At 38.2% G+C, this 27,871-nt stretch overlaps 6 protein-coding genes across 11 annotated transcripts; all 6 read right to left on the reverse strand.

The window, feature by feature from the left end:
• LOC109723326 (12-oxophytodienoate reductase 1-like) lies at window positions 345-2,376 on the reverse strand. Its single transcript, XM_020251657.1, has 4 exons — window positions 2,230-2,376; window positions 1,840-2,111; window positions 1,189-1,362; window positions 345-1,090 (listed from the first exon to the last, which is right to left on the reverse strand). Exons 1-4 carry the CDS (start codon window positions 2,286-2,288, stop codon window positions 498-500), a joined length of 1,098 nt encoding a protein of 365 aa, XP_020107246.1. The 5' UTR covers window positions 2,289-2,376; the 3' UTR covers window positions 345-497.
• Window positions 5,391-7,466, reverse strand: LOC109723323 (omega-hydroxypalmitate O-feruloyl transferase-like). Its single transcript, XM_020251655.1, has 2 exons — window positions 6,782-7,466; window positions 5,391-6,507 (listed from the first exon to the last, which is right to left on the reverse strand). Exons 1-2 carry the CDS (start codon window positions 7,223-7,225, stop codon window positions 5,587-5,589), a joined length of 1,365 nt encoding a protein of 454 aa, XP_020107244.1. The 5' UTR covers window positions 7,226-7,466; the 3' UTR covers window positions 5,391-5,586.
• Window positions 8,190-10,068, reverse strand: LOC109723327 (COX assembly mitochondrial protein 2 homolog). 3 transcript variants are annotated; one of them, XM_020251658.1, is made up of 4 exons: window positions 9,903-10,068; window positions 9,117-9,164; window positions 8,710-8,814; window positions 8,190-8,596 (listed from the first exon to the last, which is right to left on the reverse strand). In XM_020251658.1, exons 2-4 carry the CDS (start codon window positions 9,159-9,161, stop codon window positions 8,498-8,500), a joined length of 249 nt encoding a protein of 82 aa, XP_020107247.1. In that variant the 5' UTR covers window positions 9,162-9,164; window positions 9,903-10,068; the 3' UTR covers window positions 8,190-8,497. The 3 variants fall into 3 exon arrangements, with proteins under 3 accessions (XP_020107247.1, XP_020107249.1, XP_020107250.1); XM_020251660.1 differs by lacking the exon at window positions 9,903-10,068 and adding an exon at window positions 9,238-9,881; XM_020251661.1 differs by lacking the exon at window positions 9,903-10,068 and having other exon boundaries at window positions 9,117-9,185.
• Window positions 10,975-14,639, reverse strand: LOC109722795 (6-hydroxynicotinate 3-monooxygenase-like). Of its 4 annotated transcripts, none has more exons than XM_020250935.1 (6): window positions 14,387-14,639; window positions 13,517-13,663; window positions 13,070-13,120; window positions 12,497-12,665; window positions 11,774-12,020; window positions 10,975-11,698 (listed from the first exon to the last, which is right to left on the reverse strand). In XM_020250935.1, the coding sequence occupies exons 1-6, from the start codon at window positions 14,467-14,469 to the stop codon at window positions 11,163-11,165; spliced, it is 1,233 nt and encodes a 410-aa protein (XP_020106524.1). In that variant the 5' UTR covers window positions 14,470-14,639; the 3' UTR covers window positions 10,975-11,162. The 4 variants fall into 4 exon arrangements, with proteins under 4 accessions (XP_020106524.1, XP_020106526.1, XP_020106527.1 ...); XM_020250937.1 differs by having other exon boundaries at window positions 11,774-12,002; window positions 14,387-14,636; XM_020250938.1 differs by having other exon boundaries at window positions 13,517-13,953; window positions 14,387-14,475.
• Window positions 19,610-21,966, reverse strand: LOC109723538 (chlorophyll a-b binding protein CP26, chloroplastic). The gene is made up of 6 exons (XM_020251951.1): window positions 21,636-21,966; window positions 21,370-21,454; window positions 20,956-21,006; window positions 20,547-20,667; window positions 20,224-20,358; window positions 19,610-20,031 (listed from the first exon to the last, which is right to left on the reverse strand). Exons 1-6 carry the CDS (start codon window positions 21,850-21,852, stop codon window positions 19,771-19,773), a joined length of 870 nt encoding a protein of 289 aa, XP_020107540.1. The 5' UTR covers window positions 21,853-21,966; the 3' UTR covers window positions 19,610-19,770.
• LOC109722700 (harpin HrpZ) lies at window positions 23,126-26,803 on the reverse strand. Its single transcript, XM_020250813.1, has 3 exons — window positions 26,504-26,803; window positions 24,354-24,528; window positions 23,126-23,556 (listed from the first exon to the last, which is right to left on the reverse strand). The coding sequence occupies exons 1-3, from the start codon at window positions 26,649-26,651 to the stop codon at window positions 23,466-23,468; spliced, it is 414 nt and encodes a 137-aa protein (XP_020106402.1). The 5' UTR covers window positions 26,652-26,803; the 3' UTR covers window positions 23,126-23,465.

Consider the following 27,871-nt stretch of genomic DNA (forward strand, 5'->3'; position numbering starts at 1 on the left):
CTATTCGCCTACTAAGGACAAAAATTGAATGTACATCGTTTCCAAACTACAAGTTTGGAGACAATACGGAAATTACAAATTTGGAGACAATGCGGATGGATGCCGCGTGACCCATAGGATGAGCAGAAATGGGCCCTTTTTCTTCCTTTGCTTCTTTCTCGCTCTCTCTAAAAACTCAAAGTGCACGTCTTTTATTTTCTTTTTTATTTTCTTTTTTTTGGGTTCTGCTTGTCTGATGGGCCACGCGGCGCTCATCCGGGATGATGCCCACACAATTAATTTTTGTCCGCCTAACAACTACCGTACGAACCATGCTGATGATAATTTTACCACAAAAGAAACAATTAAGACAACAATACTTCACCTATAAAATCACTTTATTCACGATGCATGTGTAATGTAAACAATGCCATGTTACAAGTGGAAACGAACAATCTTAACTCTACGTACCACTCTTATTTCACTAATTGATTAACAAAACAAATTGGCAAAAAAATTCAAGCAGAGGACTCAAGAAATGGGTAATCTGTGTACCCAACAACAGGATCAGAAGTGTAAAATGTCGCTCTATCATACTGATTCAATGGCGCATTAAGCTCGAATCGCTTCGGCAAATCGGGATTAGCCAAGAACAACCGGCCATAAGCCACAAGATCAGCATAACCTTCGGCGATCACTTTGTTCCCTTCCTCCCTATCATATCCTCCCGCGGCAATGAAAGTTCCATTGAAAGCTTTCCTCATAGGCAGAAGCCTATGAGGGATTTGGCGCCGCCCTTCGACGATAGACATTCGGGGCTCGACCATATGGCAGTAGAGAATGTTGTACTTGTTTAGTGATTTGACCATGTAGAACCCGAGAGCTTCAGGATTTGAGTCCCAGCAATCCATGTAGTCGGCGAAAGGTGAGAGCCTTATTCCGACTCTGTCAGCTCCGATCTCCTTGACGACCGCCTCGACGATCTCTAGCGCAAAGCGGCACCGGTTCTCGAGGCTCCCCCCGTACTCGTCCGTTCGGTCATTGGCACTGTCCTTCATGAATTGCTCGATTAGGTAGCCATGCGCACCGTGGATTTCGACCCCATCAAAGCCTGCAAGTATGTAACAGTAGTGTGAACATATGGCGAATTGATCTACAAAACTGATTTGAAGTTTTGTGGTAGAAGTTTTATGTTAGTAGAGACATTACCTGCTTCGATGGCATTCCTAGCGGCGAGTCTGAAATCGTTGACGATTTGGGGGATCTCGTCGGTTGTTAACCGTCGAGGGGGAGAGTAGGCCTCCACAGTGCCATCAGGGTGAGTTTGAGGTGCAATTTGCTTGTCCGTGCTTGAAATTGGTGCTTGCCCATTTGGTTGGTAATCTATAAAGTCACATCAAAATTAGGTATTAGAGGATCATCACCAATCAATCTTAATTACCATTAATTAATGCCGTGCTCTAATTAGACTCTGCACTAACTACCCATGACAGATTAATTTTGGCAATGCTTGCGTCCGCTCTACAATCCAAGAGCAACAAAAGTGTGGCCTACATGCAACCATGAATAAACTTATTTATTTGCAACTCTTATCTTTACTATGAAATAACTATTTTCTCTAACATTTAAGCTGCTGAAGATGGAGCGGAGTTTCCAACATATTATGGTCAGTACCGGATCTCAAGTTTTCAGTAATGACTTAGGACGTATTGCTATGATACCGTATGAAACAGACATTTTACTATAAGAAATTAAACAATTAGAAAACAATATAGTGGCAAAAGCAAAATTCATATATTGAAACTACCAAAGTGAGCATGCATCACTACTTAAGAAGGGAGTTAGAGGACAAATACGTACGATAGGCAGAAACCCTCCCAACATGCCAAATCTGGCAAAAGAAGACACCCCCCTTTTTGTGCACAGCATCCACAATGGGTTTCCATGCCTCCACCTGCTCCTTAGTCCATATGCCTGGGGTGTTTGGGTAACCCTGGGCTGTGTCTGAGACACCTGTGGCCTCAGCAATCAGAAGCCCCCCCTTTGTTGTCCTTTGAGAATAATACAGAATGGCATGTGGCTGGGGAACATTTCCATAAGATCTTGTTCTTGTTAATGGAGCCAGAACAATTCTGAGGCAAATATAAAACACCAACTTTTAATTTTCCACTCAGGAAAAGAAAGAAAGAAAGAAACTATGTATCAAAGAGAGAGAGAGAGAGAGAGAGAGAGGTAATTAAAGAGTAGCACCTGTGGGAGAGATCAAATTTGCCCATCTTGTATGGTGTGAGAAGAGGAATTGGGGCCATCCTTGACTATTAATCTCAAAGTACCTCTGTTCTCTGTTCTTTGTTTCTCTTCTTGTTTTTGTTAGCTCTGTTTGGTGGAAGAAAACGAAGAGGGAGACATGGTATTTATAGAGGGTGGCTCACGTCTGAAATGTAGAAAAGCAGCGGCTTCTGCTGGTCAAATTGTGGCATCACATTGACTTCAACTCCCCGGAAATTAAGAATCGTGTGCACCACGTCCACCATGCCAGACCGTACACCGTCATAGAGTATTCCATAGATGGAAATGTCTTTGCTGTAACACAACCTAAATTAATTTTAAAAGAATCTAATTTGTTATAAAATAATAATTTTATTGTACAATAACTATAACAGCGATCTTTTTCTTTTCCCCTACATAAGGTTGTAAGGTGCGGTGTATAAAACATGTGGTGCAATCGGTGCACGCTATAGTTTCTGCTCTGCTTATGTTTAGTCGTCCCGTGATAGTTCCTACGTCAGCGAATACGTTGGTCTTGCCCCTGATAATCCCTACATCAGCGAATACGTTGGTCTTGCGAAGTTAAAATATTTGGAAATATGCTAATATTAATTATAAAATTATTATCTAAACCACACGTGCGTTTTCGAAAAAATAGTAAAATTAGTTATAGATTCTCAACTCGTAACCAATGGAAATACCACTTCAAACATTAAGTGTTGTTGTGATGTAAAAAATATTTTTTTAATAATTAAGGGATACTCAAGAAAACGAAAAATTATGTATCCCCACATTTGAGGCCCATTCAATAAAACTCTCTTAACTACGAATAATATAGCAATCGGACTATATATATAGAGAGGGAGAGTTTGGATATAATACTATCGATAGTATCAAACACTTGGTGCTATTGAGTTTTCTACCGTTAAATTTATCTTTTTGACCATTTTCAGCCATTAAATTATATTATTCAACCAACCACCATCTCAATTCTAAAAAACTGCTATCATCCTTATCAGCAACCATATATCGCTTCATTGAAGAGCCGAAAACCTAATAACACCAATGACTTACTATTATTAATAGTATTCTAGTCTAATTCTACATATATATATATATATATATATATATATATGGTAAAATATTAAATAATTTAATTTAGAAAATAAAGTATGAAGCAGTGTACCGATGTATGAAGCAGATAAAATTCTTGGAAAAAGGTTCAGCCTTAACGGCTTCCGAAAGCGCGAACACCGACTCTCGACACGTACGCCGCCACTCGAATATGAAAAAATAAAACAAATTTTAAATACGACTTTATATAATATTAATATATGTATATATATTAATATTTTCAACATGGAGCACGTTTGATTGGTTAATTTATGCTATTCAATATAACATACGAGTAAGCATAACACCAATTGTTATATGGAATTTTTCGGTCGACGGTCCGACGTATTTTGCGAAAATTTGCTAAACTAATATTTTCCATATAAGATGTTTCAACATATCAGATGTTAATTATATTTCTTTCCCTGTTTTTGTTGATTATCAATTTATGATTCGTGAAAATGATGGGAACGCGTTACCCCTTTAAACTATTCCAAGTGTTGATGCATTGAACTTGGCCATGTTAGGGCCACTCCAATGACGTCGCACATGATTGAATTGGAGAAAGGGATGGATCGAGAGACATTTCTAGATGATGCGTTTAACAAGGAAATTACCAAAAAAACCAAAAAAGGGTCAACGTTTCCCTCCTACATCCTTTTTTGAAAAAAGGAAATATTGCATTTTATGTATTATTAAATGCATGAACAGATTAAAAAGTTGGTATTGTACATATCAATGCCTTAGCAAAATTTAAAGCGAATACTTTTGAAAAACCTACTACTATGTACCAATACTCTTTAAAAGGAAAAATTATTTTACCACTTCCTTATGTTTCGATCACCCTCTAAATTTTAGATAGGATCATTATTTTTTAATTAGGGCCAGTGATGTCGCTTATCACTCTTAGGTGGGAGTAAAAAGTCTGTATTATAATATTTATACCGCATTATCTATTCTCGGCCAATTATATTTTTTTTGAAAAAAAATATAATAAAATTACTTTTTTTATTGACGTTAGGGACATTACATCAGCATTTTAAATTTTTTTGGTGAATGGACCTGCTTAGGTCATTAGCTCAAAGGTCTTAGGTCACTGCTCGTGTCATGGTAACGTTAGAAGTGAGGTATGCTTAGGGGTGTAAAACAGCCGGACGGCCCGTTGGTCGCCCGACCCAGCACGAGCATGGGCCGTGCCGAGGTATGGCACGAGTACTATAGCACTCCTGCCGGTCCAGTCTGGTCCTGTAAGCCGGGTCGTGCTGGGTCTACTACTTTCGGCCTGTTGGCCGGGCACGTCACGGCCCGGCCCGTATGGGCCGTGCCTATCGAGCCGTTACGGCCCCGCCCTTGGATCCCAACTCCCAAGAGAGCCACTGTGCTGCCTTAGAGGAGCCCCAAGGGTCTGCTATGGCAAACCCGAAATTTAACTGCTGGAGGGTATTTTGTTCCAAAAAATATATTTTAAAATTTTTTTAAAGTTCTATTACTTTTATAAATGTTTTTTAAAATTTGAAATTTTCTCACTCATACATTATTTTTTAAATAATAGTATTTTAATTTTTAATTTTCTAAAATTTTATATATTTTTAAATAAAATTTTAAAAAATAAAAAATAAACTGGCCTTAGGCCCGGAACGGACCGTCCCGTGCGGGCCGGGCAGCCGTGCTAGGCCAGTAGTCCAATAAAATCGGCCTGACACGGCACAGTCTTTGGGACCGGGCTGTGCTGCGCAGACCTCTGACTGTTTCAGCCCGACGAATGTGGGCCGTGCCGGCCCAGCACAGCCCATATTACACCTCTAGGTATGCTGTAAAAAGAGCTTATCAGGGCACGACGCTTAATCATTATTATTCCTAAAAATGTTAAGAACCCAACGAATATTGTTTTCATCACCTATGTACAGCTAAATAATTTCTGCCAACTTGTCCAGTTGTGGCTTAATACCTGATGTCTCGAAAAAAAAAAAAAAACCACATCTAAACTAAGATTCAAGCTACGATACTTCTTTCTCAAAATCACTAAAATATTTAGACAATGAGTTGTAGAATTCATTTATTCACACCAGTCAAGTAAATGCTTCTGTTTTCTTGCTACAGCAATGTATTCTCCTTCCAAGTTCATGGTAAAATGCACCTAAATACTAACATAGGTAAATGCTACCATTTTCAGGGAAACTTCATTTGCATATATATATATATATATATATATATATATATATATTGTCACATATAATCAAACACATGGCTTAAGAATTTCTCCATTTTTTCCTGCTCCAATGCAATCCAGACATTTATGCCACCCCTCATTCCCATGCCATTTCCCCCAGAGAGAAGCAGCACAAACTCATCCATCCCACTAACCACAGGCCCACCATAAACTGGCTTTCCACACCCAAAATCCAACTCATGGAATGGAAGCTTCCACCAGGCAGATACAAAAAAGTTTCCATTCAGAGTAGAGGGCACTCCCTTGTTCACCCCCAACCAGTCTATCACTGACCTCACATATTCATCTGTCACCCTCTCTATGGCTTCTTGAGCAAGCTCAACACAGAAAGAGAAGGGCTTTTCAATTAAGCTCTTCACAGAAGCACTTGCTGAGGCTGTGATCACTGCATTGCCAATGTACCCGTCTGGTAAGGGTGGTGAGATCTTGGGTCGTATGTCCACAGCAAACAAAACAGAGGAAGTGTGATTTGGGTCTTCAAACACTGCTCTTGTTCTTGATCTCCAAAGGTGAGCAACAATGGCTTCAAAGGTAGAGCACTTGTTCATGGCCTTCTCTTTGAGGCATTCGATCATATCAGAGGTGAAAGATAGCATCTCGAATATGTTCTTCTTCGACGGCTTAGAGAGGGAAATGGGTGGAGTGGATAGAAGTGGAGAGGTGAAGGATGAGGAGGATGTAGAGAAAGAAGTGGTGTATTCTGCTAGCTTGGTGTACTCTGGATGATCAAACATGATACGAGGCGGATCTCTAGCTTTAATGCATGATCTATCATTGTTGAGATTTTTGTACTTCATGCCTTCTCCTCTGCATATGGCAGCAAGGTTCTCGAACATCTCGGCTGCCGACCTCCCATCCATTATGCTGTGGTTCGTCACGAAACCAATCGAGAAGCCTCCGCATTTGAACCTCGTAACCTTCAGATAATATCACGCAAGTGTCAGTATCATCAACATAATGTTTAGAGACTGCTTGGCACAAATGGAGATCCTATCAAAGTGCTAATAAAGATAGCTGTTCAAAAAAGTACAAACAGCTTTTCATCAACACCCATTGAAAAAAAGGGCTTCTCGCTTCAACAGAGGTTTAGCTTCCCACCATAATAAAATCTCAAAAACTGCGTTTCAAAGTAGAGAAGCCTTTCAGAAACCAGGCCAACCAAGTACTTGATCTTATTTGAGCATAGCTAACCTGAATTGTGAATACTGGAGTTTCACGGAGGCTCTTGAACCCATCAGTCTGAAGAATGAGATGGCGAAAGGATGGATTTGGCAAAGAGAGATTCCCCAGCTCTTCTAGCTTCAAGCGCGAGGTTGCAGAAGCAAACAAGATCCCAGCGTTGTTGCAGAGAAGCTCCAATCTCTTCGTTTCAACATTGAAATCGAGCCTCCCGGCCATGAAATAATAAGGGATCAAAAGGACATCAGACACTGATCTCTTCAATATCTCAACAATGTCAAGTGTTTTAACTGGTGGGGCATCATAGAAGAAGATGGTCTCAACAGGAAATGCTACTGTCTGATCAATGTTTGAAAGACAGACTGTTTCTATTGGTGTTGGATTCTCGGGAGATAAAAGGGTAATAGGTGCTTCTCTTTTTACATCAAGATCAACTATCAGACAAGAGAGCTCCATTGGTTTAGAAGTACAGGAAGATATAAAGCATGCACGGAGGTTAACTATTTAAAAGATTCTGTATCCACTCCCACTAGTAGATATTCCCAGAAAGAAGTAAGAAAAGCATGATGCCCATTTTGTTATTCTATGTAGGCCAGAGAAAGAATAAATTATATTTGCAAAAGAACCTCCATTCCTCATTCATTTTCCCCAAGAAGTCGGCACGACAATGGCATTTCTTTCAAAGGACCGCCAAATTCTGCGGAGTATCCAAGAGCATGACAAGAAAAGATTAGGCGCTTTAATGAAGTTTTAACATAAAGTCGCCGTTCATGAGAAAATGAATGTCACCACACCACGCAAAAGCATCAAATCTTTATTGTCAAGTAAATTTCTCCTAGTTATGCCTAAATTACACCAGATCAGATATGCACATGACCAGTGCTCGTTTCAAGTGAAAAATTAAATTGGGCATCAAGGATCAGTTTTTCCTCCCAAAGGAGACAATCAGTAATGTATACAAGTGGTGAGCAGTATCAGAGTGGCAAGTCAACGAAAAAGGGTAAAAGGAAGAAGAAAATGCCACAAACATATTAATTGCAGCATGAAAAGCTTAAAATTGTAGCAGCCACAATTTCAAAAACAAATCTAAATATAATGTATTGGCAAAAGACAGGTCTAAAACCATTGAAAATTTTACAGGTTTGACTACATCCGATGTATTAAATCAGTTTTTTTTCCCCTTACAAAAGGAGCTTGTACATCTCTTTTCCATTTGCAAAAACTCAGTATTGTAAACATGCATTTCATCGCCAGGTTTAAGGAACGATATAAGAATTTAAATGCAGAAACCTTCGCAAATGAAACAGCTTGCACATTTGAGAGACGGATGTAACATTAATAACCACAAATGAACATTAGACTACAAAGTAGACTTACAAAAGAGTCTACAGAAATACGGGAAAACCAGCAGCATCCAAAGTTAATAAAAAAAATTCTAGTTGAAAACCTATCTTCTTGTTATTCTGTTCTCATCCCAACTCTTGGAAAATGAAGCAGCTCAAAGTTTAAAGAAATTTAAAGAAAAAAAGTACATAGCATGTGTGTCTCTGCTGGTTCTAAATTTGTTTTTCTCTACAGAATAAAAAAAAAATCTCTGAATTGCTACGAAGTGCAAATTCATAAAACCAAGAGCAAAAGAAAAATTATTTTAAACAAAATCTTAATTGTTTGTTCGTACATAGATTCCTCCATACAAGCTCTTGTACAGTTTTACCAGATTTTGCATTGTCACATGTTTTCCTTCTCTGCCATCTCCTTTCTGTAAGCTTGCAATCTTTCTTTGAATTTTTTGCTCTCTTCAAAGTTAGCCTTTCGTTTCAAGGCTTTCTGAGAGAGAAAAAATATTGGGTAGGGGAGGGATTAGAACAACAATTTCGAATACAATTTACATAATACTTTTCTGATTTTTTTAAAAAAAGAAAAACATATACGAAGCACACCTCCTGCCGGAAGCAGCGATCGAGCTTAATCTTAAGCTCAGTGCATTCTCCAAAAAATTTAGCAATTGGATGGTCTGTGTGGCACTTCTGGAATGCTTCAATAATCTACGACGAATAAGATGCAGAATGTCAGGACCAATTTATGAATTACTAAACATACATGAATCATATAATTATTACTAATTATTAATCAAATCAAATTTCAACATAATCACAAAACATTAATCATTCGGTTCTCATGACAGAGAGAAGTTGTCTCTTGGTATTACAGTAAGCAAACATTCGTGAAGCAATTCCTAATCTGGAAAACACGAATAAAACTCATCCAAACAGAGAAACCCAGAGAAAGAAGTCATGAAACGGAAAGAAAAGAGAATGTCTGAAATTTCACAAGGAGATGAAATTACCTCAGCGCACATAGGATGCCTGTGTAAGGTTAAGGGAGGATGCATTTCCTGAAAAATGCCAAACTAATCAATAACCTTCAACTGAAGAACAAAAAAAAAAAATTACAGTTAATGAAATTACAAAGATCGCATTCCTTCGTCTTCCATTTCTATTTCCTCGCTCCTGGAGCCAGACTGCTCCCTTCCTTTCCTTCTTGCAATCGTCTCTTTCTTTCTCATTTCTTGTCTGTCTTATGTAATTTTGCCTACTTTTCAATCCTTCCTCCCTGTACCTTTATTTTATTTTATTTTTCGCCGTTCTCTTGTCCTTTCTTTCAAGTAGAAATAGCCAAGGTAAACTAGATAAAACCAGGATTTCATTCTCAAGATCTAATTCTCCGCTTGCTTCTAGTTTAAGTGCTCATCTTTCTACACAGCAACCCTAGGTTACGAGGTGCGTATAACAACATTAAACATCCAAGCAAGAAAAATCAACAGCCACTGATCCAAAAAAATGAAGAAACTTAATCATTGCTTCACAATCCATCATCTTACTGCAAGTCCCCAGCTTAACTGAGACCACTCAAAATCCCTACCGGTTTTTTTTTACTATCTCAGCATAGATTGTGTATTAATTGTAGACTCATCTAACAAAACAAAGGGAGATTACAAAGAAAGGCTCTTTGTTTCTGCAAAGAATATTAGAAACTTACAGAGTAACTACGTTAAATCGTGAGAATATATTAGGAATTTTCCGAACCAGTATGAAAGAAATGAAACCGAGCGATAGAAGAGATCGAAAATTACCTATGATTATGGGGAGGAGAAGAGAGGAGTAGTTGGTTCTCAAAGGCGATTGGATTTTTTATTTTTTTTTTTTGAGTGCGAATTTCGGAAGAAGAAGATCGCCGCAGATCGGAGACGGAGGGAAGCCGAGCTTCGCCCACCGTTCCTACCCAGGGGGCGTGTATTGTTTTTATTTTTATTTTTATTTTTATTTTTATTTCTTGTTGTAATCATTTAGCCGGGCCTTATTTGGGCTGTGCGTCGGTGTGGGCTAAAGCTGGGCTATAACATTTGAGGCAGAAATTACTTTCGGTCTTTTTGGGCCTACCCAAACTCTTCTCATGTTAGCCCAAATGGCCTAAATGGGCCAGGTTGTATTTTATTAATATTTGGGCCAAAGCACAGCTCGAAATCCACTAATATTTTGACCGGGCCGGCCTAGGCCTATCCAGGCCGGGCCTGATTCTGCCTTAATTTTTTTTTTTTTTTGAGAGATATGTAGCATGCTATTCGTTTCGTTTATTTCATTTAAAAATAAACTGGATCTCTACTTTTTAGGCCGGCTAGTGTGGTGAATGCAGTAGTTTCTAATCTTCATTATCCTCAAGAAAACAAAAAGGGAAAAAAAAAAAAAAAACACGTGTGCGCGCACACATAATTATTGTGACTAGTAGTTATTTTCACTTTTCACGGCTACATCAAGGTGCGCTCACACAGTATTTTTCGAATCTGTTTGTAAAAATGAGTATTATTCTTTATTTCAGTACTATATATACATTTTTTTTTCTTTCTTTTCTATTCTGATTTGTTAATTAATCCCAGCGAGGCGTTCGGGTGGTTTGGTTTGTATGTTTTTGGTTTGTATGTTTTGCCAGTATTTTAAAGTTTTTAAACCCTTCAAACTTTCAAAATTTGGATGCTTTTGGATTACTCAAAAAAACACTTCCCTTGTTTAGAACTGCAAGCAGATTGCATTTCGACGCAATAAAAAAATATTTATTTATTTTCGTAAGTAATAATATGCTACGCAAACTGATTCGTCTAAAATTTAATTCGTTTATTTTGACTCAATTAATGTTAGGCAAATCCTCAATACTAAACTGCCTGAGTAGACATTTTCAATTCGATTCATTGCAGCTTTGCTAAGACTTGAAAATTACTTCACCTTTGTTCATACGATGCAATAAATAGATGAACTACATTTATTCCATTGGCTTCACCTTATAGTGGCATTTCATATGATCAAGGCTTATTCTCTGTTTTTGAACTTTGACTATTTATCTAAAGTTTGCCACAATCGTAGTCACTGTGGCAAAGAGGGCTGTCCTTGAAGAACAAAACCAAGATTATTATGCACAGCAGTTTCTTCACCCATGACGACGTCCCCGTGATCGAACCGATGAGATACGAGTTAGTCGACAAACCGATCACCCTTAACTTCCTCTCCTTCACGTAGTCGCTTAATGCCGCTTCGATCCTCTCGTGCAGCTCTTTATCACTGATCACCGTGCACTCCGAATCCGCAGGCAGCTTCTGACTAATGCATCTCGCGAGCACGACTCCGTCCTCAATGCTCGCACAGCCTCCCTGGCCTAGGAATGGGCCCATCACATGCATGGCGTCCCCCGCGAGCACCATCGTCCCTCTCCATAGATCGTTGAGCATCAGTTGCCATGGCGGTCGGTACGAGATGTATCGTAAGCTTATGCTGGAAAGATCAGACGCCTTCACCATTTCGATTACCTCAGAAGGGAATTTTTGCAGTAACTCCACCGCGAAATCTCTGATAAGCTTAGGATCTTTCAGATCATTCAAATCTGATACATTACCATTACGAAGTTAGCTACATTAGAATATGCGGACTAGCTTATTTATATGAAGGTTAAGATTACCTTTGAATGGATTCATCGGAGCTATAAACCAGTGGACAAGCCTGTCATCAACTGGAACTCTTCCTAAGAACAGATGTTTATTCCTGATCCGGTAAAAGAAGGTGCCGAAACTATGGCCATCTGGGTAGGGTGTGAATCCTCGCAAAACCCATGTAGGAAAGGACTTAGGCATCACAAGCCCGAGCGATTTGGCTACGATGGAATTCAAACCATCACAGCCTATGACAATCTGCAGTAGAGAAAACCACTTGTTGCCGGAAAAGTGAAAAAGAAGATATATCAAACATAAAACCAATCGACAAGTTTTGTTAAATATAAAAATATTTAAATATCATTCTCTAACAGCTTAAGTTTTTAGAGTACAACAATTGTTTCACATGGTATCAAAACAGGAGGTCCTGAGTTCAAGTCATACCAGGCCCCTAGTATAATTAATTTCGTCCCATTTAATTCAAGCCCACGTCATGGGCCGACTAAAAAGTCTCGAGCCCAAACGCGAGGGGGAGTGTTAAATATAAAAATGTTTAAACACCGTTCTTTGACAGCTTAAGCTTTTAGAGTATAACGGTTGTTTCACAAGTTTGTAGTATTCACTTTCTGCTCGATTTGTGGGAAGTGAAAGAGAAAAATAATCAATCGCAATTACGGAATAATTATTTTCACCTTAAAATAAATTTCAGAATTGTTTGAGAGGAAAAGTGACTAAGGTGCAACATGCGTCACCTTGGCTTTGATAACCATGCCGTCGCTAGTATGAAGAACAGGGAAGGAAGTGGCAGGATCTGTTGAAATAGCTGTAATTTGGCAATTGAAACGGAGAGTGTTTGCAGGTAGATTATTAGCTAAGATTTCAATGAGATCTTTCCTTCTCACGCAGCGAACCTCCACATTACTGGAACCAAAAGAACAGTTAGTGCTGAGGATTAGTATAGCAAAAGAACAGCAGGTGCACAAGACACCCGAAATTGCAGGGCTCGGACAGGATCCCTTTCATTAACCTTCTTACATCATTCCTTATTATCACTTAAATTCGTCACAGGAACACTGCAAACTTTATCATAAAAGGTTGTATGTTCCTTTTCAAACTTTTATCTCTCCAACTAGGTGTTCTTAAACATCAATATCCTCTCATGTAAGTTCATGTTCGATTTTGTTGAGTTCATTTAGATACACTTGATAAAGTAAAACAAATGCAGCTAGTATGATGAAGAACAATATGCACTTCAATCATCCGCCCATCTCACCGCAATGCACAGTCACATAGTAAGTTCTCATAAGATTAATTTTCACAAGTACCTGCACGGAAATACTCGCATCCTGTTTTCTTCCAACCATTGTTCATGTATCCTGCGCGCATGTTATAACAAAATATTAGTACATTAATGACAAAACTGTTCTGATTTATATTATAATTCTCCCACAAAAGGGATTTGTACCAAAGTGATATTTTAGCTTTTTTCTTTTCTCTCTTGATCATCGATGTATCAACAGCTGCACAATTTTACAGATGTAAATGGTACCAAACAAGGCTTAAGCTGCTTTTTCGCAGAATGATCTTAATGCAGAACACACGAGAGTCTGCTATTTATAGCATTCTGGAAGTTCATGCTTTGTTTTGGTAAAGAGCAGAGCTGCGACAAAGATACGTCCATGAACTCGTGCTACTGTGAAACAACCGTTGTACTCTAAAAACTTAAGCTGTTAGAGAATGGTGTTTTCGAAAGAAGGGGTAGCAGGGCATACTCAGTGACAGCAATCGACTTAGTGCGCAGCTCCGTACCAACCCTAAGTTGGTCGAGTGCACGCCATCCGTTGGCGAAGATATCAATTCCCGACCCTTCAGTTCGCATGCTGGCGGCTTTCTCCAAAACAAGGCATCTGATTCGTTTCCTGCAAACGTTAATCAAGTAAAACCAATGAAACATAAAATGAAAGACAAAGAGTACGTCTCGCAAGACTAGAGATTCTGCAAAAGCATTATTTATTTCGGTTGCTCAATAATCTGAAGCAAAAGCTGTAAAAGAGTTAGTAAGAGCACATGCATGTCATCTTTTCTACTTCTAAAGAGTCCAAGATAAGCCCTCAGGTGATAGCAAGAACAATATGTACTTCCTATAATGTTATTAATGTCTTTCACTGTAAGCGCGCTGCATTATTTGCTCTGGCTGAAACTGCACCACCTGCAATACTCAAATTGTTTCGTTAAAACCAGTGAAAATTTTCAAAATTTTTAAATCCAATTACATTAGTTCCGTCAGATTGCTGAATACAAAATATAGAAACACCGTTCTGGGATAGATTAAGCTTTTAAAAAATAATAATTATTCTATATTATTTAACATAGTATTAGAGTTGGAGATTCTGGATTTGAGTCATGTAACTAAGGCAAAAACACAGATATCTGGTAATTTAACTTTTCGGAGAAAATCGATCAAATTTTGTGACATGCTGATTGAGAAAGTAAGAAATGGCAAATTATTGGGGTTGCAGTGATGGCAAAAAGGTATGAGAAATGGAAATAAAGGCGGAGAAAGCCAAGCTCCCAAGTTCAAAACGAAACAAATTAAAAAAAAAAAAAAAAAAAAAAAAAAAAAAGAGTAAGAAAAAGCAGACCTGTGAAGACCAAGAGCTGTGGCCAGCCCGCATATGCCTGCCCCCACAATTACAACGTTTTGATACTCACCCTGTGAATCCATCTCTCTCTCTCTCCCTCTCTCTGGCTCTCTCTCTCTCTCTCTCTCTTTCTAAATTAAGCTGCATATCTATCTGGGTACACGCACACTCATATATATATACACACACACAAACATACTCGTATGTAGAGATCATTAATTGTAGCAGCTACAAAGTTGTTTCTAGAGTATTTTCCATGTGACACCCCAGAGTAGTCCAATATTGGACGGAGAAGAAATTATATATAAAAATATAAAGATAAATAATGCTAGTAATAATAATTAAATTTAAATATTTTAAAATTATGTTCTAATATTAGTATTAGTAGCTGAGTTGTTACATTAGGTATCAACCGATTTGTTAGCCAAAAATGTGTATAAAAACTAAAAAATTTTACATTATTTTGAAATATTAAAGTACCTATTATACACTGAATAAACACAATAACTTGTATGCTCAGTTCATTTGACCTAATGAATGAAGCAGGTAGCTTGCTACCTATTTTCTCAAAAAAAAATAAAGACGGGCTCGAGACTTGAAAAAAGAGTGGACTGAGTTTTGCAGCTCTAAGCGAACTCTTTTTAGTTTCACTCTTTTTAGTTTTAATTTATTTTATTTAATTTATTTTATTTTTCTAAGTTTATTTCTAAATAAAATAAACGTAACGGATAACATGCTACCTATTTTTCAAAAAAAAATAAATAAATAGGTGCATGAAATAATTTTTACCCTAAGATAAGAATTAAAGTGAAACATCATCAAAAGCTTAGAGACTAAACAAAACCTTATTGAAATTTAGCATTTTGAATATCAAATTCGAAAGTTCAAGAATAAAAAATGAAACTAATTCGCAGACTATGTTGGGAATCCGGTACTCGCTCCGGTACCGGATCTTGTGAATCCGCAACACGCTCCGATACCGACTGCTGTGGATTCGGTATCGATTGTTGGGATTCCGCAACAGAAGCGTCAAATCGAATTTTTTACCATAAACTCGTCTCCTCAGCAAAAGCTGATACAATCATAAAAGAGAGAAATACCAAAACAGAAGATATGCGGGTAAAATAAGATTCATTAAATAAGAGAAGATTACACCTGACTCCTCTTCTGCACAGAGTAACTACAACCCGAGCCCTCTTTCTGAATCTTTTCTACCCTTCTCTCGTCTTCTATAATCCCATAAAGAAGACAATCATCCGCGCGCACCCATGCACTAGGTGCACTAAATAACTCTCTCTCTCTCTTTTTCTCTCTCTGGTACGGCACCCAAGAGGCCTTTTCTCTCTCTCCCGGACTCACATCAAAAAGCAAACCCACAAAGAGTTATTTATAAGGCTCTACTAAAACATACCCCAATCCTAATATATTTAAAATATCTACTCCAATTAATATCTAAATCTATCTTAATTAATCTCTAATAGTTTTAAATATTAATCCTAATCTAGTTAGATTTTATCCTCTAATTTAATATTTAAATCTTAATTTATCTCCAATAGATTTAAATATTAATTCTTATCTAACTAGGATTCAATTACAAATCTAACCAAATCCTAACAATCTCCACCTTGGTTGGATTTGTAATCTTCAACCGTCACGTCGAGCTCACCATGCAAGCTCCACCTTGAGCTTGTCTCCTCCACTCGATACCGCTGCATCCGTCGCTTCGCCTCGAGCGACTACACCTCCGCGAACTTTTGGAACCCAAACCGTCTTCGCTCCCGTTCTGACTGTGCTTCCGTTCAGAACGTACAAGTTGCCACGCTTGTTCGCCTCGCACATGACCCGATCTCGTTTTCGGACTCTCATAGCTCCACCTGAAGCCGAAATATCGCAACCCTTCGAGTCCAATGCGCCTAACGAGATAAAATTTCGCTTCAATCCAGGAATGTGTCGCACACCTGTCAGCGTCCTCACGACCCCATCGTGCATTCGGATCTTCACCGTGCCTACTCCCAAAACTTTGCACGTCGTCCCGTTCCCCATTAGAGCTTTTCCACCTTTGATCACCTTATAGGTCGCAAAAGACTCCTTCTCCGGACATACGTGAAAAGAACACGCCGAATCAAGCACCCACGCGTCATCCGAAATTTTCGCACCTCCGGTCGCCACATATAGCACATCAGAATCGAACATCTCCGACTCTGCCGTCTGTGCCGTCGCTAATACCGTCTCGTCCTGATTCACGACAGTTTTCTCCTTCTGTCGCTTTAACTCCTTCAAATCATCCTGAAGTTTTCGACAATTGCGCTTGATATGCCCTTTCCTGTGACAGTAAAAGCACTCTACCTCAGATAGCGGCTTCTTCTGTCGATCTCCGGTCGCTGATGTTGTCGCCTCCTTCTTCGCTCTGACCACCAAAGCTGTATCTCGGCTCTGTGTGCCGGACTCCTGAGTCATCTTCCGCATCTCGTTCGAGAGAAGCGCCGCCGTGACCGCCTCCACGCTTATGGTCTCCTTGCCATAAAGCAACGTGGTCACCAGATGCTCATATGTCGCCGGTAGCGAAGATAGTAAAATCAGCGCCTTATCTTCGTCATCCAGATTGACTCCGATGCTAGTCAACTGGGCCACCACCTTATTGAACTCGTTTAGATGATCATGTAGGCTTGCCGCTTCCTGCATCCGCAGCGTAAACAGTCGCTGCTTCAGATACAACCTGTTCGTCAAGGATTTGGTCATATACAGATCTTCCAGTTTCTTCCACAACTTTGCCGGTGTCGTCTCGCTGCCTACGTTGTAAAGAACCTCATCTGCTAATAATAGATGAAGCATACTCAGCGCCTTCCGCTCCATCTTCGTCCATGCCGCATCCGTGACCTCCGCCGGCTTCGCCTCCTTCCCGTTCAATGTCTCGTCCAATTCTTGCTGTACGAGGATCGCTCGTACTTTAATTTGCCATAATCCGAAATTGTTCTTGCCGTCGAACTTCTCGATTTCGAATTTCGTGGCCATCTCTGTCGATCTCTCCCTCGGATCGATAACCTTCAGCTCTGATACCACTTGTTGGGAATCCGGTACTCGCTCCGGTACCGGATCTTGTGAATCCGCAACACGCTCCGATACCGACTGCTGTGGATTCGGTATCGATTGTTGGGATTCCGCAACAGAAGCGTCAAATCGAANCTCCAATTAATATCTAAATCTATCTTAATTAATCTCTAATAGATTTAAATATTAATCCTAATCTAGTTAGATTTTATCCTCTAATTTAATATTTAAATCTTAATTTATCTCCAATAGATTTAAATATTAATTCTTATCTAACTAGGATTCAATTACAAATCTAACCAAATCCTAACAGACTAGTCACAGAATATACCTGGGAATGAAGTTTCCTAAGGTTGGAATGGCCGACAAAAATTGGCAGGTTGATTCACCAATTCACTAGTTGAACCGAACATCCTAATCGATCAAAACAGGTTTACACTAGTTCGATTTAATGGACTGAATCGAATCAACCTGTACAATGGGTCGCAGCTCTGCTAGTCCAACTGACCGGTTCGACCAGAATTTTAAAACATCGCTATTTATCAATGAAAGTCGCCTTCAAACATTTATTAAAGGGATTAAAAAGTCAGTTTTTTCTCCCTTCTTTTCCTGCAGTTAAAGCCATCAGATCAATTTGTGGTAGACAATGTTACACGCTACGACAACATGTAACTAACCATAAACTGTTGCTGCAAATTTATACGGCCCTCAATCAAACATCAACAACAACAACAAAAACAACAACCACCAAAGGAAACGGAGAGGCAGGTTACATGTTTCAAATTCGATGACCAAGACAACAATTTATTGTGGGTAGTAGAGAGAGCCTGTGACTGTGACGTCCCAATAGTTTAAATAATATAAAAAAGTGTGAGAATCTTATATGGCTAGTACATAAGTGCTAATGATTTGGACTTAAATATTTTTTACTATGCTGTGAGCCCAACAAATCAGTATTTCTAGTGAACTGGATCATCATATTTAATATTTAGAATCAGGTTGACAGTCGAAAATGTAATATGAATTTCACAGTAGTTTAAATAATTTATGTAGTTTAGCATAACAGGAATAGAATCTAATCATAAAAAATTTTTGACACCCAACACGTAAGCGGTGTTTTGGGTAGGTAGTTTGAACTTGATAAATTAGCAATGTTAATGGAATGGACTGTTATAGACAGATTATAACTAATAAGAGGATGTCTATGTGCATCACCATGATTGTTACGCTTTTATATTTGATTATAACAGCAAAATAAAAAGAAAAAGAAAAAGAAGTAGGTAAGGAAACATTGGATATTGTTTTGAATAATTCCAGAGTATCTTGAAGGTACAATCACACTTTGAAGTTGCTAACTACCACCATGTACTATGCCTGGGCGTAGACTTTCAGCCATGTATTTTTTATCGTGAGCAAATGAACAATACTATCTGTACACTGTGAAGTAATTACTGATCATGCATTTTATATCTATTTTATGGGTGGGCTTGAGTTGTATGTTTTAATCCCTTTAGCGGTGTATGAATAGTATTTTTATTTTCAGCTACTGATTTTTTTTAGGACTGTATTTACTGCTTTGTCTTGGTCTACCATGTCGCCCGAAACAGCACAGTCATTTATTATTTATTTTTTTTATTTTTTCTTAAAATCACTAGCAACGGCTAAATTTTAATCAGTTTGAAACTTTTATGTTTTTTTAACTTTGATGCGAGGAGGATGCATTATTAGAGAGTTTACAGATGATGCGGCGAGAAAGAGGGGGCTGAGGCAAAAGGTTACCTACAACTGAGCCGAGCAGAAAATTCTTATATCTCATTAGCCCTTTTGTCAGTGGTAGAGAGTTCACATTCAATTTTGATCTTCCCTACTTGGGAACGACATTCAGGCTAATATATTACTATACTACCACTCCAGAGTGGTTATTTTTAAAAATAAACTCAACTAGAAATGTAAAATAATTAGACTGTGAATTTGATATCTCGGATACGAACCATCAAGCCCTTAGCCCACAGCATTAGGTACGATCGATTACCTCAGTGGTTGTTACTGTTACGACATCAGTACAAAAACAGCATTCACCAATAGAAGCAACCAAGAAAACTATTGGGAACAAATCCTATTTAGGAAAACTTGGTCAAGTACGAATAACAATGAGAAACGATTTGAAAAGATTTTTTTTTTTTTTTTTTGCAAGAATTGACGAGCATCCTTCCAAAGTTTCAAAGACATTATGCATAGCACTTGAATTGTCGATCTCTTAGGCCTGAACATTTTTTTTTTTTTTTACATGGAGTACAACTACAAACTCAAATTTGAAATAGAGGGTGGTGTTGAGTTTAGAGGGTTGGGGCTCGCTCAGCTGAGCCTGAGATCACAGTGAGCAAATTGTTCCCAAATGGGTCACTCAAGTGCTTGGCGAGGTTCTCAACTGGGCCCTCTCCAGTGACATAGGCTTGTAAGAAGAATCCGAGCATCGCGAACATGGCGAGCCTCCCGTTCTTGATCTCCTTCACTTTGAGCAGCGCGGCTTGGTCGGGGTCGTTCGCGAGCCCGAGGGGATCGAATGGGCCTCCGGGGTGGAGCTTGTCCTCCAAATTCTACCAACAAAGTTTTGTAGCATGAGTTAGCTAGAACAGTCCTTTTAAAAAAAAAAAGTTAGTTAGCACAGTTGAATGAGTGTTACTAACTCAGCAATTCAAGGACAAAGTTCATGAATCCAATAAGTAACCTCCTGTTGATGTGCATGTAACAAAAGTATTATTCATAATAAAGCGATGTCTTTTCATTACCAGTCCATTGATGATCCTGTAGTACTCAGCTCCTCCAACAAGCACAATCTCAGCAGCTACAGCAACAACAAGGTTGATGGGGATGTTCTTTCCAAAGTAGTTGAGTGTGTTTCCATCTAGGAGAAGAGCCCCAGTCTAAAAATGTGCACCAATTCACACCATACTTTGTCAAATTTAGAGATGTAGGAACATGTTTAAAATATGATTAATTAACTAGATGCAGTTCAACCATACTGTGCACTTATTAATTCAAGTCACAATCCTAATTAAGTAGGTTTCTTTTTTATTTTAAAGCTAAATGTGTCCCTGTCCTTTTGTTATACCTTGAACCACACTGCCTCAGGGCCGCAGTTTGCGCCGAATTTGTTGAAGGCCTCTGGAATGATGAAGCCCGCGGCGCCGAGCATCGCCCACCTTGCATGAATGAGCTCATAAGCCTGGTACCTGTTAGCAAATTCCGCGCGATAAACATAAAAGAATATATATAAAGGGACCTTGGCTAGTTCTTAGAATTGAAAATAATTAGAAATAATTCAATCCCATAAAGAGTAACTACTAATAACCTAGACATTGAAACAATCGTACATATTAAAAAATAGATGTCCATAAATCAAAATTAACAAAATAATTACATATTTCTCAACAATCAAGTGAATAAAAGACCCCTTTTTAAATTCTCTATGATCTAATCAGTGTAGAATTGCCAAATGTGAGTTTGAATCAATCACTTACTTTTCAAAATTTTCTGGCTTCTTGCTGAGCCCAAAAGGATCGTAGCCGTAACTGCAGGTGGAAATAGCAAAAAAAAAAAAAAAACCTTGGACTTTTGCATGGTCAGGGATATACGAAATCTCATTTTAAAGATTAAGTATAAGGGCTAAGTTTTTTAGTAAAATGCTCAGAAATTATTTATCAATATTGATATAATTTGTATGATACTAAACCACTAGTCCAGATACCGATCAAAAGATCAAAAAATTTAAATACTTTGTGAACTTAAATTTGAAACTAGTGCACTTTGAATAAGTAATATAGACTTGCTGTTTTGGGTTAAAGAACCTTCCGGCATTAAAAGGATAAAAAAGAAAAAAGAAAAGAGAAATCACTATGCTATTACAGTAAGGTTAAGGTGTTAAAGCGACTTACTCCCCGGGAACTTCTCCGGTGAGATACTCGGGCACCTCCGAACGGTCCAGCAGGCCTTCCGGCAAGAAGATCCTTCTATCCGGACCTAAAACCATATTTCAAGCACATTAGCATGCATCCATTAGTTCACAACGTAGAGTTTTTGTACAATTTGTTTAAAGGGACTTAAAAGAGCGTGTGTACAACTGCGGATTGTGAGCACAATTCAATTCTGCAGCTATAAAGTTCCAGCGAGAGGCCATAGAGGTGTCGAGCGGCTTACTCACCATACCACTTGGCGAGCTCCTCGCTAGCAGGCGACGCCGCGGAGGGCTTCGGCTTAGCAGCGGCCTTCTTCTTGGAGAAGAGCGCGACGATCTTGGCAGGACCAGCGGCGGAAGCCGGCTGCGCAGAGTGTGCCCGGCCCGAGAAGCTGAGCGGCGCCCCAAGCATCTCGGACTTGCCGAGGGAGGCCGGAGCGGTCGCGGCGGCGAGGGTGGCCATTGGCGTTCCGGCCCGGAGAGTGAGATAGCTCCGGACCAAGAGGAGAATTGTATTGTATTGTAGTAGCAGTAGTGGAAGGAGAGGTTTACGTTGTGTGTGTTTGTGGAGAGAGGAGGGGGACTAAATGGTTAGGGAGGTGGATGTAGTGGGGCCAACTCGGATTTGTGTTCGAGGGATCTGATTGGTTGGGAGCCCGAATGCGCAATCTGTTACTGGGATTTGGTTGGGTGGGTTGGGATAGCGTGGCTTGTGGGCTGTTGCTGAGGTGGCACCGTCTCAGCCTTTGGATTCTCTACATGCCGGATGAAGTGTCACCCCAAATACGTGAGTAAGCTCCCTGCAACCCGTGCTCACGGTTAGGGATCCAAACGCGGCGGATCTGGGGGCGGAAGCCCTGCCCCGCCTTCTATCCCGACTAGTAAAATTCCACCCCGCCTTCCGCCCCAAATCCGTGACGGGTTAAAAAATACATCTCATAATCCGCCCCGCCTCTCGCCAGCGCCCCGCCAACTAATATTTTTTATAAAATTATAATATTATTAATATTTTATAAAATATTAATTAATAAATTTTAATAATATTATATATATAATTTAATAATATTAATTATAAAAATAAAAAAAATCAATCACAATTCAAAACAAAATTTAAAAGTTTCAAATATTAAAAATGAAAGTACTAGGTTATTTGTATTTTGAACTTTTTTGTAATTACATTATTTTTTAGAAATATTTTTTAAAAATATAAATAATTTTCGGAGCGGATCATGACAGGGCGGATTCAGGGCGGATTCGAAGCGGGTCAAAATTTCTCCCGTTTTCTGCCCCGAATCCGTCTCGGATCGTAAAATTTACCCCGTTTACCGCCCCGAATCCGTTTATCTTCTCCCATTTACTGCCCCGTCGGGGCGGATCGGGGCGGGAGCTCCACCAACCCGGATCCGTTTGCATCCCTACTCACGGTATTCATATGTTCAGGCCATTAACATTAGACGGTTCAGATTCACTACATCACTGATGACTTTGGAGAAAACTTTGCAAACGATGAGTAATTCATAAAAAATTGTCCATTGATGGGAGAGGGCCGATCTGAGAAGGCATTCAATGTAGTCTAATCCATGCAGTCAGAAATTAGTGTTTACAGCAAAGATTTTGCCTGGATCACTGCAGGTTCTGTAATCCTGCAATAAGTTAGCACGAAAAATAACTTTATGGATTCAGCTTACATTGTAAATCCACTTCAGTATTAAATTGATTGCGACAAATAGCAGAGGTAATGATAAGGGGATGAAGATTTATAGACAAATCATTCAAACATATGAAGCACTGAATAGGATCATCCATGTTCTTGCAAAGCAGAGCGAACTCGGATACTAATCCGTATTCTAACCACTAGTTGGTTTCACAAATTTCTAGCTCTTAAAGCATACATGGAGAAAATTATCAACCGATAGTTACCTAACAACCATAGATATGAATATATCAATAGATAACATTCCAATCTCTGTAAGGTATCATTAAATGCATCAACTATGAAGCTTTTTAGGGAATTAAAAGTTGGCGACAATTTAGGCATTGAATATACAAACAGTTATGGGAACATGTAATAATGCCTCATCGCCACTTCTCGATCTCTTTTGAAGTTGCTTTGACTAGCTTTTTGGTGTTTTCAACAAGCTCATCAACCAAAGCACCGATGCGTTCTCTGAATACAGTAAAGGAGAAAAGGAACAAATAATGTTAACCACAGCTTGAATGATTAACTCAAAGAGACTCAAGTACATGAACAAATCATATGAAACAGTAAATAAAATAAAATAACCATTTTGGAAAAAACTTGCTACAGTTGCAACTTGAGTGGGGCAGATGTTCGTATTTCTCTTCCTTCTTCCTTTTTGGTTGATATGTGACTATTTGAATTTACATTCTAAGGGGGGATGCTCAGCGAGTTGCCCCAGTTATTACAAGTTTCAAGATAATTTAAAGAAGCTTTCCATTCGTACTAAATCTATCTTTGGTATTTTTTATTAGTAATAGAGTTGCTTTGTGCGAGTTTTTCAGCCAAAAAGAGAGAGAGAGAGAGAGAGAGAGAGAGAGGGAGGAGAGAGAGAGATTATCAAACTTGTATTCAAGTGCTTAATTAATCACTATTTGTGAATAACCTTTGTTATCAAGGTTTCAAGTTTATTCAAATGTTTATAAGCAAGAGTAGAGTAAAGACTGCAGCAAAAAATAAGTCTTTTAACTTCTTTACAATAATAGTGACAGATAATTCTTAAGTTTACTGAGTAGTTATGATCATGGATGAGTATGTGTCAGTCAATAGTTACCCAAGTCAAAGCAAACTCCTTACGGAAAATGGCATTAAAATAAAATTCGACTGAAATTGAAAGCACATATGTGCGCACAAAAAAAAAAAAAAAAAAACGTATCAACTTACGACCACAACTCAACTCAAACCAAATTCAAATGCTCTCAGATCAAAAGTGTAAAATTGCTTACTGAGATGGCAGATTTGCCGCATCTTGAAACAATTTGCCGACATTTGAATACTTCTTCTTATCATCATAGGCAACTCCTTTTCCCAGGCCATAACCAAAACCCAAACCAATACCACAGCCAGCACCGATACCAAGACCGAATTGTAAGCCAGGAAACCCAGCCCCTAGCCCTGCACCTGGATTAAAGACATGAAAAATTTGAATGGTTTCATATTCATTAGCAAACAATATTTCATGCACACAAAGAAGCAAGTACTTAAAATGCCATATATGAATTCCTTGTTGTCTATAAGTAGCAAGGATTCAATTGCAATACGCATTTCTTTCTAGCCTCATCACCAAGAAACTCTTTAGCCTTGTATTTATTGGGCATAAAGATCTATCAGAGAGAAAGCCCATACTAATACACTTATATATATTGAGCCCACTTATTCAGTAGAGGCACAAATATCGGTCTTACTAAATTAAACAATATAAAGGGATGTTAGATTAGCTTAAAATGGATTTTCTTTGGCCCAATCACCAAAACTTTCAAAGCCAATTAACATGGGAGGAATAACTGCCTGATAAAACAAAAAGGTCTGTCTTCACAATTATACAGAAAAATTTTAGAAATTTCATAAACAACATCCGACCTTGTAATCTATTAAGAACCAAGAATGGCTTACCAAATACGGTGAATAGAAGGAGAAACCAACTTTAACATAGTGATGCGTCCGGCATAAAGGCCCAAATGAAAATTTTCTTAGTTATTTAGTCCGAAAAAGATAATATTAAGGCACCACCTGTTTACCTGGTTCAACTAGAATTCTATGTCCACAGATGGGGACACACCAAATATTTTTCTATATTGAAAAGGCAAGAGGATAAGAGGTTATCTCTCAAAATTGTGAAGGCCATTACTTCCTCTTCTAGCTATCAAATAAGGGGAGTAAAAAAAGCAAATTGAAAAACTTGAACAGTTCAAAAAAAGATAATAATAATAGAACGGATAGGTTAGAAGAACTTATAAACAAAAAATCGTTCCATAAAGACCAAGATCTCCACTACCACCATGGACCTCCAAAATGTCCTGTTCGGGTTTCTCTCCAGTTTGTCAAGCCCGACAATTTGTCTTCCAATTTGATTGATGGGGGACATACATGATGGAAATCAAAAAATCACCGTGAAGCATATTTTTGACTGCGTTGTATGAAAGAAATCATTAAAGCCTTTTAGTAAGACATTGTGAAATGGTTAATTCGAAAAGTCAAAGACAAATTGTCTGAGAGGACTAAAAGTAAAAAAAAAAAAAGTTCTGTTCTAACCATTTTTTATCATATTCACATGGTTTATGATAGGTCTTTACAAAACTAAATTCCACCCTACCGAATGCAGTAGCCTAAGTGTGGACAACAGCTATGTAATGCAACAGCTCCGATTTAATTATTCTTCCTAAATGTCTTTGCCTATACATATCAATACATCTCTCAGCACAATGTTTATCTACACACACATACACCACTTCAAGAGTAAGCGCCATTTTCCAAGCGATATAGAATCGCCAGAGTTTGTAGCATGGGTCAAGTAATTCATCCTATTTCTGCCTCCCCATTTCTAGATAAATAAACCCACTTGATGCCAATTCCACAAGAAGTTAAGAGTATAAACCGCACTATGAATAATCATAAATTTCTATTATTTTGCCTTACACTTACAACTATCCAAGTGGTCTTTTCCTGTTTCTTCTTAGTAAACACAATTTTCTCAGTAAAAATGCTTCTTTGTTTTTTTTCCCTTACCTTTACTACAACTAATCAGCATAATCCCACAACTCCCACCGAGGTAAACTAACACTGGAAATCCATCTTTCATTTCGCCCAAATTATTATAATGGTCCCTCAGCCTCTCAAAATGGCAACTTCACAACAAAATTCCCACTGTTTAAGACAAAAAAAATTACGGCAAAATAGTAGAAAAATAAAAAGAGGGTTGCAAAAAGAAAAAAGTAATAGTGCTAGGTAGTTAATAAGAGAACAAAAACGAAAAAGCCGTCATCTTTGGGGCCGAAAACGATCCGAGTCCCCTTCAAACAACTATATAGTATATACTGGTAAACAACGAGAGAAGAGGAGAGGAGTAAAAGAGCTTAAAAAGCTAAAAAAAACTCACCTCCGAAGAGGCCGATGCCGAATCCAACGCCACAACCCGCGCCGAACCCGAATCCGGGGCCAAGTTTACCGAGATCCTTCGACTTCACCTCGGGGAGCTTCCACAGGAGACCCTTCTCTCCTCTTCCCTCCATTGTTGACCTACTCATCGTCTCCCTCTTCGTCTTCGTCTTCGTCTTCGTCCTCTTCGTCTCTATCGCTCTCCTAGTGCTCAGAGCAGAGTCGTCTCCTTCCCCCACGCGAATGTTTCGTGTCGTGCCCTAAAAACGGGAAATTGTGGGCGGAGAACTATAGAGAAAAATAACTCGAACTCTACCGTGTAACGGTTATACTGTTATACATGATTGAACCGTGATTTCGTAGATTGCCATACGTGTCACCTGATTTCAAAATTTTCTTTAGGGTGAAAATGTATATTGACCCCTCAACTACAGAATAATCTGAAAGAGCCCCGACTGCTATTCATTTTTTTTATTGAGTGTTTTCAGATTCTATTTTTAAAAATTAAGTAATTTTGTAAAAAAATTAAAAATTCTATCAAATTTATAATTCATAATTTATTGAGTTTGATAGTACCAAACATTTGGTACTATAAAATTTTTCATCGTTAAATTTACCATTTTAATTATTTACACTCATTAGATCATACAATTTAATAAACTACCGACTCAATCTTAGAAAAGCGCTATCATCCTAACCGCACATTATTTAATCTAAAGGTTGAAAATCTAATAGCACCAAATGCAGTATAGCAACCTAATTCATAATTTTATTAGATTTAATAATTTTAAATATTTTTGGTCAATAAAACAAGATAAATTAGTGGTTAATTTTTTAGATTTCCAAACGTATGGAAAAACAGAAAGAAACTTATTTCCTTTTATTCTTTTCCTTTCGTTCAAAGAAATAGAAAATATAGAAATATATTTTTTGTCAAAAATGGTATAAAGGCCTCATTGATCAAAATGTATTTGCCTAAATTTTACGAAAATAAAAATTCATGTACTTTAGTCTCAATCTCAATAATCTCTTACATTAAAAATTACGTTAATTATCTTTCTATATTTTATTTCTCTCTAAATTACGTTAAATAAAACTCAAAAACTAATAAAGTTAGGTAAAACTACTTCAGTAGAATCAAACATCTCTTTTATCCATTTTTTAAACATTTTTTAAGTTGCAATGTGGATAGGCACTAAGATATCAAACAATGTAAAATATTTATATTTAAATTTATTAATTATAAATTTATGAATCTATTTAAGATAATGGTTAAGTGCCACAGTATATCCACACTAGTTTATCCTGATAAGTAAATGAGTTCAAAAATAATTAGAAAAACTTCAAATAACATCCCTATGATTTTACA

This window comes from Ananas comosus, linkage group 17, assembly GCF_001540865.1.
Source record: "Ananas comosus cultivar F153 linkage group 17, ASM154086v1, whole genome shotgun sequence".
In the NCBI taxonomy this organism is placed as follows: Eukaryota; Viridiplantae; Streptophyta; class Magnoliopsida; order Poales; family Bromeliaceae; genus Ananas; species Ananas comosus.

Coding starts and splice junctions, on each gene's coding strand:
- LOC109723326 (XM_020251657.1), bottom strand. CDS start 2,288: ATGGCCCCAATTCCTCTTCTCACACCATACAAGATGGGCAAATTTGAT. Junction 2,112..2,229: donor AAATTTGATCTCTCCCACAG/GTGCTACTCTTT, acceptor TATTTGCCTCAG/AATTGTTCTGGCTCCATTAA. Junction 1,363..1,839: donor TGGGAGGGTTTCTGCCTATC/GTACGTATTTGT, acceptor GTGACTTTATAG/ATTACCAACCAAATGGGCAA.
- LOC109723323 (XM_020251655.1), bottom strand. CDS start 7,225: ATGGAGCTCTCTTGTCTGATAGTTGATCTTGATGTAAAAAGAGAAGCA. Junction 6,508..6,781: donor CTCCAGTATTCACAATTCAG/GTTAGCTATGCT, acceptor TATTATCTGAAG/GTTACGAGGTTCAAATGCGG.
- LOC109723327 (XM_020251658.1), bottom strand. CDS start 9,161: ATGCATCCTCCCTTAACCTTACACAGGCATCCTATGTGCGCTGAG. Junction 8,815..9,116: donor GGCATCCTATGTGCGCTGAG/GTAATTTCATCT, acceptor TATTCGTCGTAG/ATTATTGAAGCATTCCAGAA. Junction 8,597..8,709: donor ATCGCTGCTTCCGGCAGGAG/GTGTGCTTCGTA, acceptor TTTCTCTCTCAG/AAAGCCTTGAAACGAAAGGC.
- LOC109722795 (XM_020250935.1), bottom strand. CDS start 14,469: ATGGATTCACAGGGTGAGTATCAAAACGTTGTAATTGTGGGGGCAGGC. Junction 13,664..14,386: donor ACAGCTCTTGGTCTTCACAG/GTCTGCTTTTTC, acceptor TAACGTTTGCAG/GAAACGAATCAGATGCCTTG. Junction 11,699..11,773: donor TCCGATGAATCCATTCAAAG/GTAATCTTAACC, acceptor GTAATGTATCAG/ATTTGAATGATCTGAAAGAT.
- LOC109723538 (XM_020251951.1), bottom strand. CDS start 21,852: ATGGCCACCCTCGCCGCCGCGACCGCTCCGGCCTCCCTCGGCAAGTCC. Junction 21,007..21,369: donor ACCGGAGAAGTTCCCGGGGA/GTAAGTCGCTTT, acceptor TTCCACCTGCAG/TTACGGCTACGATCCTTTTG. Junction 20,668..20,955: donor AAGCCAGAAAATTTTGAAAA/GTAAGTGATTGA, acceptor ATTTGCTAACAG/GTACCAGGCTTATGAGCTCA.
- LOC109722700 (XM_020250813.1), bottom strand. CDS start 26,651: ATGAGTAGGTCAACAATGGAGGGAAGAGGAGAGAAGGGTCTCCTGTGG. Junction 24,529..26,503: donor CGGCATCGGCCTCTTCGGAG/GTGAGTTTTTTT, acceptor TCTTTAATCCAG/GTGCAGGGCTAGGGGCTGGG. Junction 23,557..24,353: donor GCGGCAAATCTGCCATCTCA/GTAAGCAATTTT, acceptor TACTGTATTCAG/AGAACGCATCGGTGCTTTGG.